The sequence below is a fragment of the Crocodylus siamensis genome, chromosome 11 (assembly GCF_052110815.1).
Source record: "Crocodylus siamensis isolate JL-2025a chromosome 11, ASM5211081v1, whole genome shotgun sequence".
Lineage (NCBI taxonomy): Eukaryota > Metazoa > Chordata > Crocodylia > Crocodylidae > Crocodylus > Crocodylus siamensis.
Window position 1 is genome coordinate 56,302,311 of NC_143405.1, and position 12,743 is coordinate 56,315,053.

The 12,743-nt window shown below is 41.4% G+C and overlaps 1 protein-coding gene across 6 annotated transcripts in view; it reads right to left on the minus strand.

Annotated features, from left to right (window-relative positions):
- Positions 1–12,743, minus strand: part of CNTN4 (contactin 4) — a 581,748-nt gene that overhangs the window by 129,253 nt on the left and 439,752 nt on the right. For all 6 annotated transcript variants that reach the window (XM_090021956.1, XM_090021955.1, XM_090021954.1 and 3 more), the window contains exon 7: positions 565–768. In XM_090021956.1, the coding sequence (XP_089878082.1) occupies positions 565–768 (204 nt within the window). The remainder of the gene's footprint in view (positions 1–564; positions 769–12,743) is intronic.

Sequence of the window (12,743 nt, forward strand, 5' to 3'; positions counted from 1 at the left end):
CCACTGCAGTATCATGAAATATAATGGTCTGGGCCTGCTTATAGTGCTCAAAAACTAATGCGATGCAAAGCAATTCTCAGTGTAAAATCAGAAATCTTGGGGTTTTTTTTAACTTTGCCCTTTTTTTGTATTATACCATTATTTACTACTAAAAATAGCACTTGTTGTCTTGGGAAATATTACCCACGTTAATAGCCTCCAAAACATCAAAGTGTTTGTTTTTCCCGTTGAGCTTCATAAAAATGCAGAGAGCGACAGCACATCCAGACCACTAAAATCTCTTTTCTTCTCTGACCTTGGTGAAGCATCCCCAGTTCTTATTTTATAACCATCTCCTGATGTTGTGGCCTCTCCCAGTGACAGGATATAATTCATAAGCACATGTTAATTTAAAAAAAATACTACGTTGTGTGGGGAAGAACTGCAAACTGAATCAGAGTCCTTCAGATCCTTGGTGAAACACTGTGAAGTTGAGACTCTACCTGTGCCTAGAAGTAAAACCATTTAGGCCATTTAGTAACATTGGTGCAATGACTGGTTAAAACCCGAAATCCGAAGTCTTACCATCATTCCTCAGGATCAAAGGAGTCGGCGGTCCAAGCACTTTGCTATTTGTTACGGTGTTTGTCACCACGCAGGTGTAGTTGCCCACATCTGACGCCTCCACTTTAGCTATGTATAAATTCCCAGTCTCTTGAGAAACAAAACGACGATTATCTTGCTGCACAAATGATGGATATTCATTGAAGATCCATGCATAAATGAGTTCTGGAAGGGGGGGGGGGGGGAGAAAAAAAACCCCAGGGAAGATCAGTGTTAACAACATCTTGGTTATTACAGTTATTTAGTGGATGGCTCTATCTTGAGACAGAACTGAAAATAAACTTCCCCCTGCCTCTTGTGGTTAGGGTAGGGGGGCTTACTCTGAATTTTTTAAGGTACGAGGGTGCTGCAGAAAGCAACAGCAGTTTTGAAATAAAACCAATTTGTGCGCAGCGAGTGGAAACAGCAGCAGCAGGGAACATGGATGGTGGCTTTGCCAAATGCACTGATTGTTTGCAGCTATGGAGAGAAGCGATGTCAGTCAGTAAGTGATCCACTGCTCCCCAAATGGTTTTCTTCTGAACTCGCCCGCCCATCTGAAACACCCATATAGTTTTAAAAGAAGGTTCCCATCTCTAGGATTGTGGAGTTAATATGGACAGAGGCTGCCCTGCCTTTCAGAGTCTGCAGGTAGCTCAAGTGTCTCATTGCTTTTCCAAACTAAAACAGAAGGAAACGAACAAGAAAGTTTTTTTAAAGAAAAACTTGTCACAACAGCATAGCCTGTTTTCCCTCATCATGAAGGTGTACTCTGGCCTTTCTTTCTTTTCAAAATAATTTATACCAGGACTTGCCTAACCATGCTCTCGGATGCTGCATAATTAAATTCCGTGGGCTCTTTAATACACCAGTTTACGTAGCTATAATCCTCCATGCAATTAGCTAATACTCTAGTTGAACATAAAGCATCTCTTTAAGTTATTTCACAGATTCCCAGAATTTGCAACTGAAAACTTAAAAATAGTGAGAGATGCTGCAAGTGGTTGCACAGCTTATAAGATTGGTTAATAAAAGATATTTATCTAGACTAATACCCAAACACACTGAAAATGCTTGAGGAATTACAGTGGGTAAAGATCTCTGTAGCTTTGTAAATGAAACACTAATTATAGTAAAAAGCATATTCTTTGTTTAATACTCTAATGAGTCATAACTGTAATTGACCTCAACTACTGTTACGTACATTAGGAATTAGACCCTGCTCTAATGCTCTACTATTTATACACATAAGAAGGACTAAGCAGCAGACTGGTGGTGGTGGTGAGGTGTTATTTTTTAACAAAAAAATTATAAAATGTCTGCTTAGACATTTTGGAAGATATGATAATTGCCTTTATGTGGGAATATCTAATCATTGTATTTACACATGTGCATCTAATTATAAGTAACCCCATGCTGATGTCAAGAGGATACTCAGAGTAAACAAGGTAGCACTTCTCAGCAGGCTTATTATTTTTTGCAAGCATTTAGGGTTTTTTTTCCTTTTTTTTAATTTACTCTTGGTGAACAATTAACTTGTTTCCCTCTAGAAGCATCCAACAATAGACAAATACACATTTCTGCTTCAGAATGCAAAGCGAGGCTTTTAGCTTTGTGTGAATCTCCACAAACCAGATGCCTCTGTTAAGAATTGGGAAAAAACCCCAACAACCTCTAACACCACAGCATTATGCAGTGACTGCCGGCATGCTGAATTAATAATCCGTTCCACAATGTGTGTGGCTTCACTTCAGTGGCCATTTTGAAGCTCTGAATAAGTAGAGTGCAAGAGTACAGAAAGCAAAGTGGATGTTCAGAGGAACAGATGTGCTTGTATGGTCAGGGGCCTGCAGGCTAATCCCTACGAGGAGAGACTGAGGGACCTGGATCTCTTCAGCCTCAGCAAGAGAAGGCTGAGAGGCGATCTTGTGGCTGCCTACAAATTCATCCGGTGGGGTGGGGACAGCAAGGAACAGGAGATGCTCTGTTTACCAGGGCACCCCTTGGAGTAACTAGGAACAACAGCCACAAACTGAGGGAGAGCAGATTTAGGCTGGACATCAAGGATTACTCCTTTAGGATGAGGGGTGCCAGAATCTGGCGGGGGTGCTCTCCCCTACCTTGGGGGTCTTTCAGACGAGGCTAGACATGCACCGAGTTGGGGTTGTCCAACCTGAGCACTCTCTCCTGCTCAGGGCAGGGGGTTGGACTCAATGATCTACTGAGGTCTGTTCTGACCCAAACTTCTACAAATCTATGTTGTCTACAATAGGCTGAGCTGCGCTTCTTCCTTGGGCTACCAGACTAGGAGATTCTTGGACATGAAGAGCGATTTGGGATTTTTCTTTTTTTGCGGTTCTGCTTGAGGCCAGTAATTTTCCAAAGATGGATTTGCAGTTCTTTCAGAACAGTCAAGATCCCTTTAAACTATCCCAGACTGAGTTCCTAAAAAAAGAAGTCGCTGAAATCACTAGCCCTCTTTGAAAACCTTGGCCTTAATAGAGATGACTAATTAACAGCTCTGCCATTTTTATTATCCTCAAGTAACACTACAAAGAACTACAACTAAGAATGGCTTTAGCTACAAGGCATAAAGCAGCCAGCTCAAGTCACCTGTGCCACGTAATACTTAATCCGACTGAGTGAGACTATTAATGGTTCGCTCTTTTTTCCTTCCAAAATAAAATTATTTTGATTGAAGAATTATAATAAACTTAAGTATTATAAGGAACTGCACACAAATCAGACCAGGGAAGTCCTTTTCCTTGTATTGCAACATGTAAATACATACTGCATCACATTCAGTTTGATTTCCTTAGAGATCTCTGGAATATTTATGGCTTTTCAAACTTGACGGATTTCTTTTGATAAGGTTTCATGTACTAATTGCTCTGGAAGTGACAGACAGCTCACATCCCATAGGCAATTTGTAACAACCGAGTAAACAAACACTTAAAATACAGTGGGAGATAGCTTTTGGTGATTCTGGTGAGTGACTGAAACACTAATGTAAGTTATAACAAGGTGCCTACCAGAGCAAAGGATATACAGTAGCTGAGCAGATCCTGGTTTCCTCGTTATTGACTATATTATTTCTCCTTTGGGGATTTAAAGTGGAGTTCTGCTTTCTAATATATGTCCTTTCTCGTATAATTTTGGCTAACAGAAAGTGTTTCATTTGCCTTTCTGAACGACATTGAATAAGATCGCTCATATTTGATGCACCGTTTAATCATGTTGAGCCCCATTTACAACTGGTAAAAATAAGCATAAGTTCCATTGGCTTTAATTCAGTTGATACCAGCTGAGAATCTGGCCTTTTCTACACAGCATACCTTTTCCTAGGAAAATGTACTTTCCATTATGGCCAGTGCTTTAACAGCTTGCATTACCATAATAGATAATCACACAGGCCAAGAATCTCAAAGAGGTTCCTGGCAAATTCACCCTTTGGCAAGAATTTCAATCAAGGACTGAGGAAAACAGCTACCATATCTGCCATTTCAAGGCAACAACATCATAGGCTTCATATGCGGTATCCTTGTTTTACATTATTTGTCACCTAAAATCATCTCTGGCTGCAGGAGGTTAAAACAGAACCTTTTCTCACTGTGTTGACCACATTAAGAGCCCTTCCTGCGCATACAAATGTATGCTGCTGACCAGCGAAAAATGATTGCTTCAAGCTTACTTTGCTATTGGCACTTTTGTTACATGCTCAGGATACTCAGTGCAATTGAAATAAGCTTATCGCACGCCAAGGCAAGAAAAGCAGATTTCCTTTTTGTCAAAGAATGAAAGTCTTTGCGCACAAGGTCACAAGATATTAAGACCTGCTCTAAGGCTCTGGAGCAATGAAGCAAAGATGACACAGATATGGAACAGCATGTTAAACTCTATACCATCCCTCGGATACAGCAAGGGAGCCCTTGGAAAATTGAAGCACAAGTGAAGAGCAGTGAAGAGAAAAGTGGGGAGCACATTATGTTAGCAAAGGGTTGGTCTGACTCTGGCTGAGATAAATGGTGAAAGAAAAAGTGTAGAGACACTTTTTACAGAGATGTAAATCACAACCAGATTCAATGCGATGTCAGACAAGTGCACCGTGCATGAGTATTTAAGGATGTGGTTCATTTAGCAAGCTAGAAAATTTCACCAGAAAAGGTAAATATCATAAGCTTTTAGAGCAAGTTCACTCACACAGGAAGAGAGCATATTTCACAAATACTTTATGTCAGGGATTAGTGATCAGTAGTGGAACATGATAGACCAGAAACTTCAAGCAGAATATAAAATTCAGGGCCTCTCTACATGTGCAGGTAAAGGTGTAATGGGATCTAATGTGTGATGTCCACATGTGCATGGCAGAAGGCACAATTGTGGGGTTGCAATTTAGATCCCATCATACCTTATCTCTGGTGCAGGGGGAGCCCAGAATCACGAGCCCGGGGTCCCCTTGTACCAGCTCCTGTGGCTACAAGCCCTGCAGTCGACGGGGCGCACAGCAGGAGCTGTCCCCAGTGTGAGTTTGGTTGGCTGCGGGACCCACAGCAGGGGCTGCAGGGTGAATGCTGTCATGTGAGGTGCGGGACTTGCAGCGGCAGCAGTGGGGACAGCAGTGAGCCCTGCAGCTGCTGAGGCTCACAGTGGTGGCAGCACACTTCCCATTGAGAGCCCTACAGCTGACAAGGCTCACAGAGGGGGCAGCACTGGGGGCGCTAATGCCACTATATCAGCTGCAGGCATGGCAGTGGGTGGGCATCCCTCTGGCTGGGAGCCCCTCAGTTGATGGGGCTCCCAGCCACAGCGGAGCACTTGGCCACACTTCCAATTAATGTCATGATTAAAACAATCTATGATGTTATTACATAATTTTTGTTGAATAAATTTGTAGATTATTGCTTGTTTCATCATGCCATGAACTGGTTCAACATGCAGCTGGGTCACAACTTAAGGCATGATTACTGGGTTAATCATGTGCCCTTCAGTGTAAAATGTAGAGAGGGTCACAGGCACATCTATCTAATGGACACCACCTTTATCCCTGTTGGAAGCTCCATGAAAAGTTTTGGGCTTCGTGGACTGTTTCTAATATCCTGCATTCTTAGCTGTACGTGACAACACATTTCTTTTTATCACCTTCATAAACTCTTATCCTATGTGCTCTTTTCTTGGGCACAATAATTGAGCTTAGCATGAGGTTAGGCTCTGTTTAGACTGCAAAATCAGATTGCTAAAATCTGGAACAGCTAGCAGCTCCTGTTGATTTTACTCACCGCTTTTTAAAAACAGTTATTTAATCTATTTAAATAAGGATTTCAAAACCTTACGGGATTCATTTTTTTTTAAAGCTCATCTCAAATATTTTCTCCTCTTCCCCATGCACAGTGTAGAAGCACGTTGTCCACCTGCCTCAGAGCTCCCCCTTTTGCCTCGAAACTTCACGGGGCACATCGGAGGCTACAGACACCAGCAGACAAAGGCAAGCACTGCACCAGATCACAGGATGGCTACATCTTGGAAGGACCTTTACTACAGATATCTAGCTGTGAGCACCACGGAAGTACTGGGGAAGAAAGTGTACCGACCGCCAGGGAGTCAGAAAGCAGAAAAGAGCAGCGGTAGAATGGGAAAGGGAGAAGGATAGAAACCTCATCACTTTTTCTGCCCTTTGTGTCTTCTCTCTGCTGGCAGTGCCTGAGTGCTGTTTCAGACCCAAATCTCCATGCCTTCCAGCTGATGTATCATCTGGGTCACTACCTCCTGCTTGGCTCCTTGGAAAGGCCTTACATTCAGACACAATCTTATTCTGCCGGTAGTAGCAGTTCACATTCTATAATTGTAAGTAGAAAATGCAATTTCTTCAGCAACATTTTTACCTGTGAGGTGCTGATGTGTTTACTCTGCAGTCTCTGATGGAGCCAGCTGTGGTACAAGACCTTGGACCCTAGTAGCTCTGTTGTACTGGCTGCGTATTATTGCAAACCCCAGATGCAAGCTACAGGACTTGTGCTTTGTTTCAGCCTGGCAGAGGTTCTCTTGGTCACAGCCAAAGCTCTCCCTAGGATTTTTTTTCCAGTGTGGAAAAACAGAGATGGGCCAAATGAATTTCCATGCCTCCGTTAATCCTTGACTCCCAATAACATTGAAAAGGTCATATGGTTTGTAAGTATATGGCTTTATATTCTTTACCCTCCCTTAAATGCCTGACATTTCATTGTCTGCTAGATGTACTAAATTGCCAACTCCAGCCTTTGGGTTGGATTTCAGATTCAGATGCGAATATATTCATCGCAGCCAAGCCCAGTTATTTTCCTATGTTGTGCATAATACTATGTGTATTATATCAATAGTAATAACAGCTAGCTCTTTTATAGCACATCCCCCTTTACAGATGGAGAACGTGAGACTTGTAGGGAAATAGTTTGTCCAAGGTCACCCAGCCAAGTGGTGGCAGGGCCAGGAACTGAACCCCAGTCCTCCCAAATCCCAGACCAGTGCCCTGTGCTACAGGACGCATAAGAGAAATCCCTGTTAGAAGACACCTGGGATGCAATGGGCAAACAGCATCATTCCTGAATGTGAGAGATTTAGAAGGTGTCCAATGCCCATCTTTATTTTTCTTCTCCATTTGGTTCACAAGGTTGTTGCTAGGAAGGTGTTCTTTCTTCCCTTTACTATTTCACAAGAGACGTTAAGGCAAAGGGCCCCTCAAAGCTTTGGACCCACTGGACTAGTGTGGTTAAGGCACACCAGCTTCTGTAGCCCACAGCAACAACGTGACTAGCATCCCATCCAGCCACCTTTGACTCCTCTGGCCAAATGGCCAGGTACCTATTTACAGCTGGGTCAGCTGGGGGGGACGACCTTTGGAACAAGTCTAGAGTGGGCCCTGAACTCATGGCTTCGGAGCCATAGCAAATACGCCAGCCTTAATTCTCTGCCACTGCTGCCCGTGTTTAAGTACTGCTTACAGCTGTTTATTTCCAGATCTGCTGCAGCAAAGTTTTAGGCTTTGTTCTGTTTTCCTTAGGACTTTGTGCTCCTGCAGATGTGCTCATGGCAATGTGGCTGAGGCAAGCCCACGTGGACATCTTCTAATCTGAGAAACATCTTCAGCAATATGGGAAATGAATGTTTAAACCATACTCCATGAAGTGACTTTCTGGAAAGTAGGCCACATGCCTAAAGATGCTCTCCTTCCCAACTGCGTCAGTCTGGATCAAGTCCACTGTCTGTACATAGGTGTAAAGAATGTAATCCAGAATATTTCCAAGGAGCACTTGCAAAACATTATTTGCATTGCCCTTCCCTGCCATGTAAATTAGGAGTGCCTGGAGACTTTTTCTTTAGAGCACATCATTGATTACATATGTAGCTCTTAAATGAGATAAATGGCATCATCCCATTTTTTTAATGTATCCTTCTCTATCGGCTTAACTGCTTCCTGTCTGTACAGCAGGCCAGCATCTGTGGTATTCATACGGCCCTGTCACATTTACATTTGGATGACAAGAGACTCATTCTATCACTTTTCTAATTAATTGATTAACTTCACTATTACAAGTGCAAGGCTCATCCAGATATACAAACCAAAGAAAATGTGCTGGCATATTTTCTACGTCAGTAAAAGATATCAACTAAAAGAAAGTGATATTGAATTTTAAAGCAGTCTCTAATAAGGCATATCATATTATCAAAAACATTACTGAAAGCTGAATAGGAATTGTATTTTAAGTTATTATTTTAATTAGACCAGATGACTTGCCAAAATAATGTTCTCTGAGGCTATACACTCTTTTTTCTTTTTGCCTTAGCATATACAAAATGTACACTTTGTGTCTCAGAGCACAAAGAACATTTTTTGGTTTTGCTCTTAGACAAGAATACATTTTCTACAAAGACAGGTTTGTCATTGACAAAATTCAGAAGGTCTATGTCGTGATTATGGGAGAAGCTATTAAAACATCAAGACTACACTTACCTTAAAACTAAATGAAGAGTAAAATTCTGAAATAAATATTAGTAACAAATTGGGGTTCGTTTATAATTTTTAATAAGAGCAGTGTGGTACAATACATAATATTGGTTTTTACAGGCTTTACCACAAGTTAGAAAGATAAATCTGATCATTAATGATTCCTTTAATTTAATATATTATCATCCAATATTTCATCCTCAACAACTGGGCAAAACTGTTCCTCACCATGAATCACAAGCCTTGCAACATTTGCTGTGAAATTTCATACACATAAAGATAAATGGATATAAAAACCATGTTCTACCCATCTAAATCATTGTAGAGTACCAGTCCCAATTGCTACAGACCATAATTGTGTTACTGCAGGGTTTTGGGCCTATTCTGTATGACTCTGAAGTGAAAAGGTGCAGTTTACACTTTTATATTATTAGTATTTACAATCAGATTTGTTGAATTCAGTCACAGAAGTCCATTTTTACTGATCATATATTTTCATAAAATTGTTATTGCTAACTCTATTTTAAAGGCCTAAGAGATTTCCAGAAGCTGTACTACCTCTATTGTGGGGTTGAGTAATGCTTTCTGTCCTTACAGTAGATAAAGGCCTGCCAGGTAAAGCAGATTGGCAGAAGCTCCTTTTCAGCTTCAGATAGTTTAGTTTTCTTCTCCCTGAAAGGTAGGGATGGATGCTTCTTTTGTAGATAACCCCATAGCAATTAATCTAGATGATCTGATAATAAATCTGGTATTTGCATTGGCAACAGGTGTTTATGCATGGTAGGCAATCAAATCTATACCATTAAGTTTGTACATGATTCAGATACACATTTGCTGTTGGCCATATTCTGCTCTTGATTTTGGCATAACTGGCCACTGAAAACACCTGCGTGAACCAAGGCCATACTATAGTTTTGGGTACACATCTGATAAGGTTTGGGCCATTAAAATTACTTTATAAAATAAAAGAAATTATAAGAAAGCATCTGGTTTCGTAATTAGAATATGCTTATAAATTCTCAGAATTTGGTGTCAGAAGCCATGCTCTGAAATCAGATATGTGCAAAAACCCCCCCGAATATAGTCCCTTCAGCTCCATTCCTTTGAGACACTTGTGAGAGTATGTGAAAGTCATGTGGAATTTGTGATTAGTTTTCTCATTGACAGAACAGGATTTGGTCATTTTTTTAAAACCTTGAGTCCCAGGAGGACAGTTGTTGTGGAAAGGCCTTATCCAGCTGCCATTTAAGTCAATGGGTAGTTCCTGCTGACTGCAACATGGGACGGATCAGGGCCCAAGTGCAAAGTATTCACATTTATTCTCATCTTTAGACAGGATTTTCTCTCTGGCTAAGAACTTTATGCAATAACTAGCTGACTTGTTAGTGCTGCTTAGATAGCAAATACAAACCTCCGAAACAAGGGAACTTAACAAAATCTTCCCCTGTATCAAGCAGATATATTACCCCACAAAAGGAGGTTATGCATCCCTGTAGAACATGACAACGTCAACCAGGCATAAACCCCACCACTCAAAAATATGAATCAGCCTAAAAGTAGGCTAAGTCACAAAGCTGTTGGAATAGTATGGACTGCAGGAGTATGTGATCAAATTGAATGAATAAAGGAGTCAATTTATCTCTTTAAAATTACTTAGATTAAATCAGTGGTATAACTGACAGAAAAGATATGAGGAGACTGGCAAAAAGCATGTGACTGTTTAAAACCAGCCATCCTCTACAGGCATGAAGTTCGATCCCTAACTTTCGGGAACTTGGCTGGCAGATCTCCTGCGGACATCAGGAGAAGCTCCAAGCATGGGCAGGCATCTGAACTTGGCATCAAGGAGAAGGGCTGGGAAAAGGAAAGAGGAAGACTTCCCCACCCAGTGATATCAGTTCTGAATATAAAAGGCATAGAGAGCATTTCATCAGCTTCTCCACCTTCGGTTGTAAACTGCAGGCCAAAGTTGAGGTTTGATCCTAGGCAGGTTGCTAAGTAGGCTTTTCAAGACCAGTAGCCATTCAGTGCTTCAGTACTGTACTGGTATGCATTATAGTGAGTGTTCTTGGGTCCCACTCCAACTAGAATTCACTTTCACCCCATGCAGCATTGAACCTTTTATTACTGATTTTAGACCTTTAAAAACTGGTCAACCATATGAATGGACATTACATATTTGGAATAGGTGTCTGGTATTGCGGTTGGAGGAGAGAACATGCATCTTGATAACTGATGATGATTGCTAAGCTACAGACACGATATAAAAACAGATTACTGCTGTACACACAGCTAATACTGCAGCAGCTTGTGAGAGAAGACCATATACTGTGCTGGAAGCTGTCACAATAAAGCCTCAAGGATACCAAGAAAAAGGGCCCATGGTGGATTAATCTTAACATTTCTAGGCTATGGAGGGTTGAAGACAGACTCTTAACATTATATTTAATGCATCTGCTTGTGAATTTCCATAGTAATTTCCATGGAGGCTTACCTAACAAAGTAACAAGCACCAGACTTCTGCCGCATACCCCCTAGCAGCAGCAAACAGAGGCAAGGAGAATACAGAGCTGACACACGACATACATCCCAGCTGTCCTTCCTATCTACATTCCCTACCCTCTCCCAAATGCCACTATTCTTCACTTCTATTTATTTATACCATAATCTATTTCAGAACAGAAAGATTGGAGGGGGAGGAGCGAGAAGGGAATGGAGCTGAGGAGGAGTGGAATATACACTATCTGCCTGCTGCCAGGCAAATGTTGCACCACTCCTGTGTCACACACCTTGCAAGGCAGATGCAAACAGCTGTCCCTTTGTCAGGATTCACCTGCCCTTACAATGATCTGAAATCCTGTGCTCACAGTGCACAGATGGGCATTACTTCCTTCCTGACAGATGAGGAAAGAAATGGAGAGTGAGGCTGGCAGAGAGGCCCACAAGGAACAGGGAAGGAAACCACTGCCGTTACCTTTGTATATGGATGGGAAGGGAGAATAAATCAGGGGAAGAAGAATTCTCCATGGCGTACTCTCCCTACCAAACCCTGTGGCTGAGTGACAAGCTTGCAAATGAAGGTGGGTGATCCAATGGCAGCATGGCTCCCGGGAGTGTGATAATGCTCCTCAGGCATCATCATGAGGCTGCCAGCCTGTGAAGCTAGGGGCTATGTTTCATGCCCCATTTCCAGCCTCCTGCCTCTTTTTTACCTGCATTTTTCTTGAGCTCCACAAGTAAGATTGTTTGACTCTCTTCTCTTAAGTGAGTGTTAGTGTCATAGTACAGCTGAACTAATTGTGCATCTCTCCGGTTACACTGCAGTGCTCACACAATCATTCATTAGCTGATCTCTAATTTCTATCAACCTATTAATTTTCTTAAGTAGCTTCTTAATAATTTAAACTGATCTGAGTGAACGGATTATTTATTAATCCTTTTCATGTCCATCGCATGTGACAGGTCAGCTAAGTTGCATACCAGGGTTTATGCAACCCGATGCCAAGTTCTTCTGAAGAGAAGAACAAGTCAGAACGAAACACTGGGAATAACCCATTTTATGCTAAAGTTGCTAAAACTTTAAGGATTTGTGAATATTTTTACATATGCAGCAGCCATCTGAATATTTGCCAACAATGAATAATAGGAACCCACAACCACGGCAGAGAAAATGCATTGCTTCAAAATATCCATGAAATGCTTTTTATATTATCTGACTAATTCTCCAAGTGTGAAATAGCCATTAGGAAGTAAAATGTCAAAGATATTGGGTTATAGATACAAAATATATCTTAATCAGGAACATAACAGCAGATTTAAAAACAATGTATAGTCACAACCTCTTCCTAATACCCCAGGGCTTTGTACAGCATGCAAACTCCCTAATACCAGCTTTTGAAATGTGGTTTTGTGATGGTTTGGGGAACTCATGTATGACTTATGAATCCCCCTTGACATTATCTAGCTCTTATGCAGTTGTTACTGTGAAAACTGCTGTGCCAGGAAATACTTCTTAGACCCCCACACAGCATGTGAAAGTGCACGGTGAACGTCCCAACAGAGAGAGCTTGACCAGACTTGTGACAGATAGAAATGAATAAAAGTAGCAAGCTAACAGGACAGAAAACATTATAAAGATGATAGGCGCAAATAATATAGGCTTGTGCTCCAGCCGTGTGAGTTA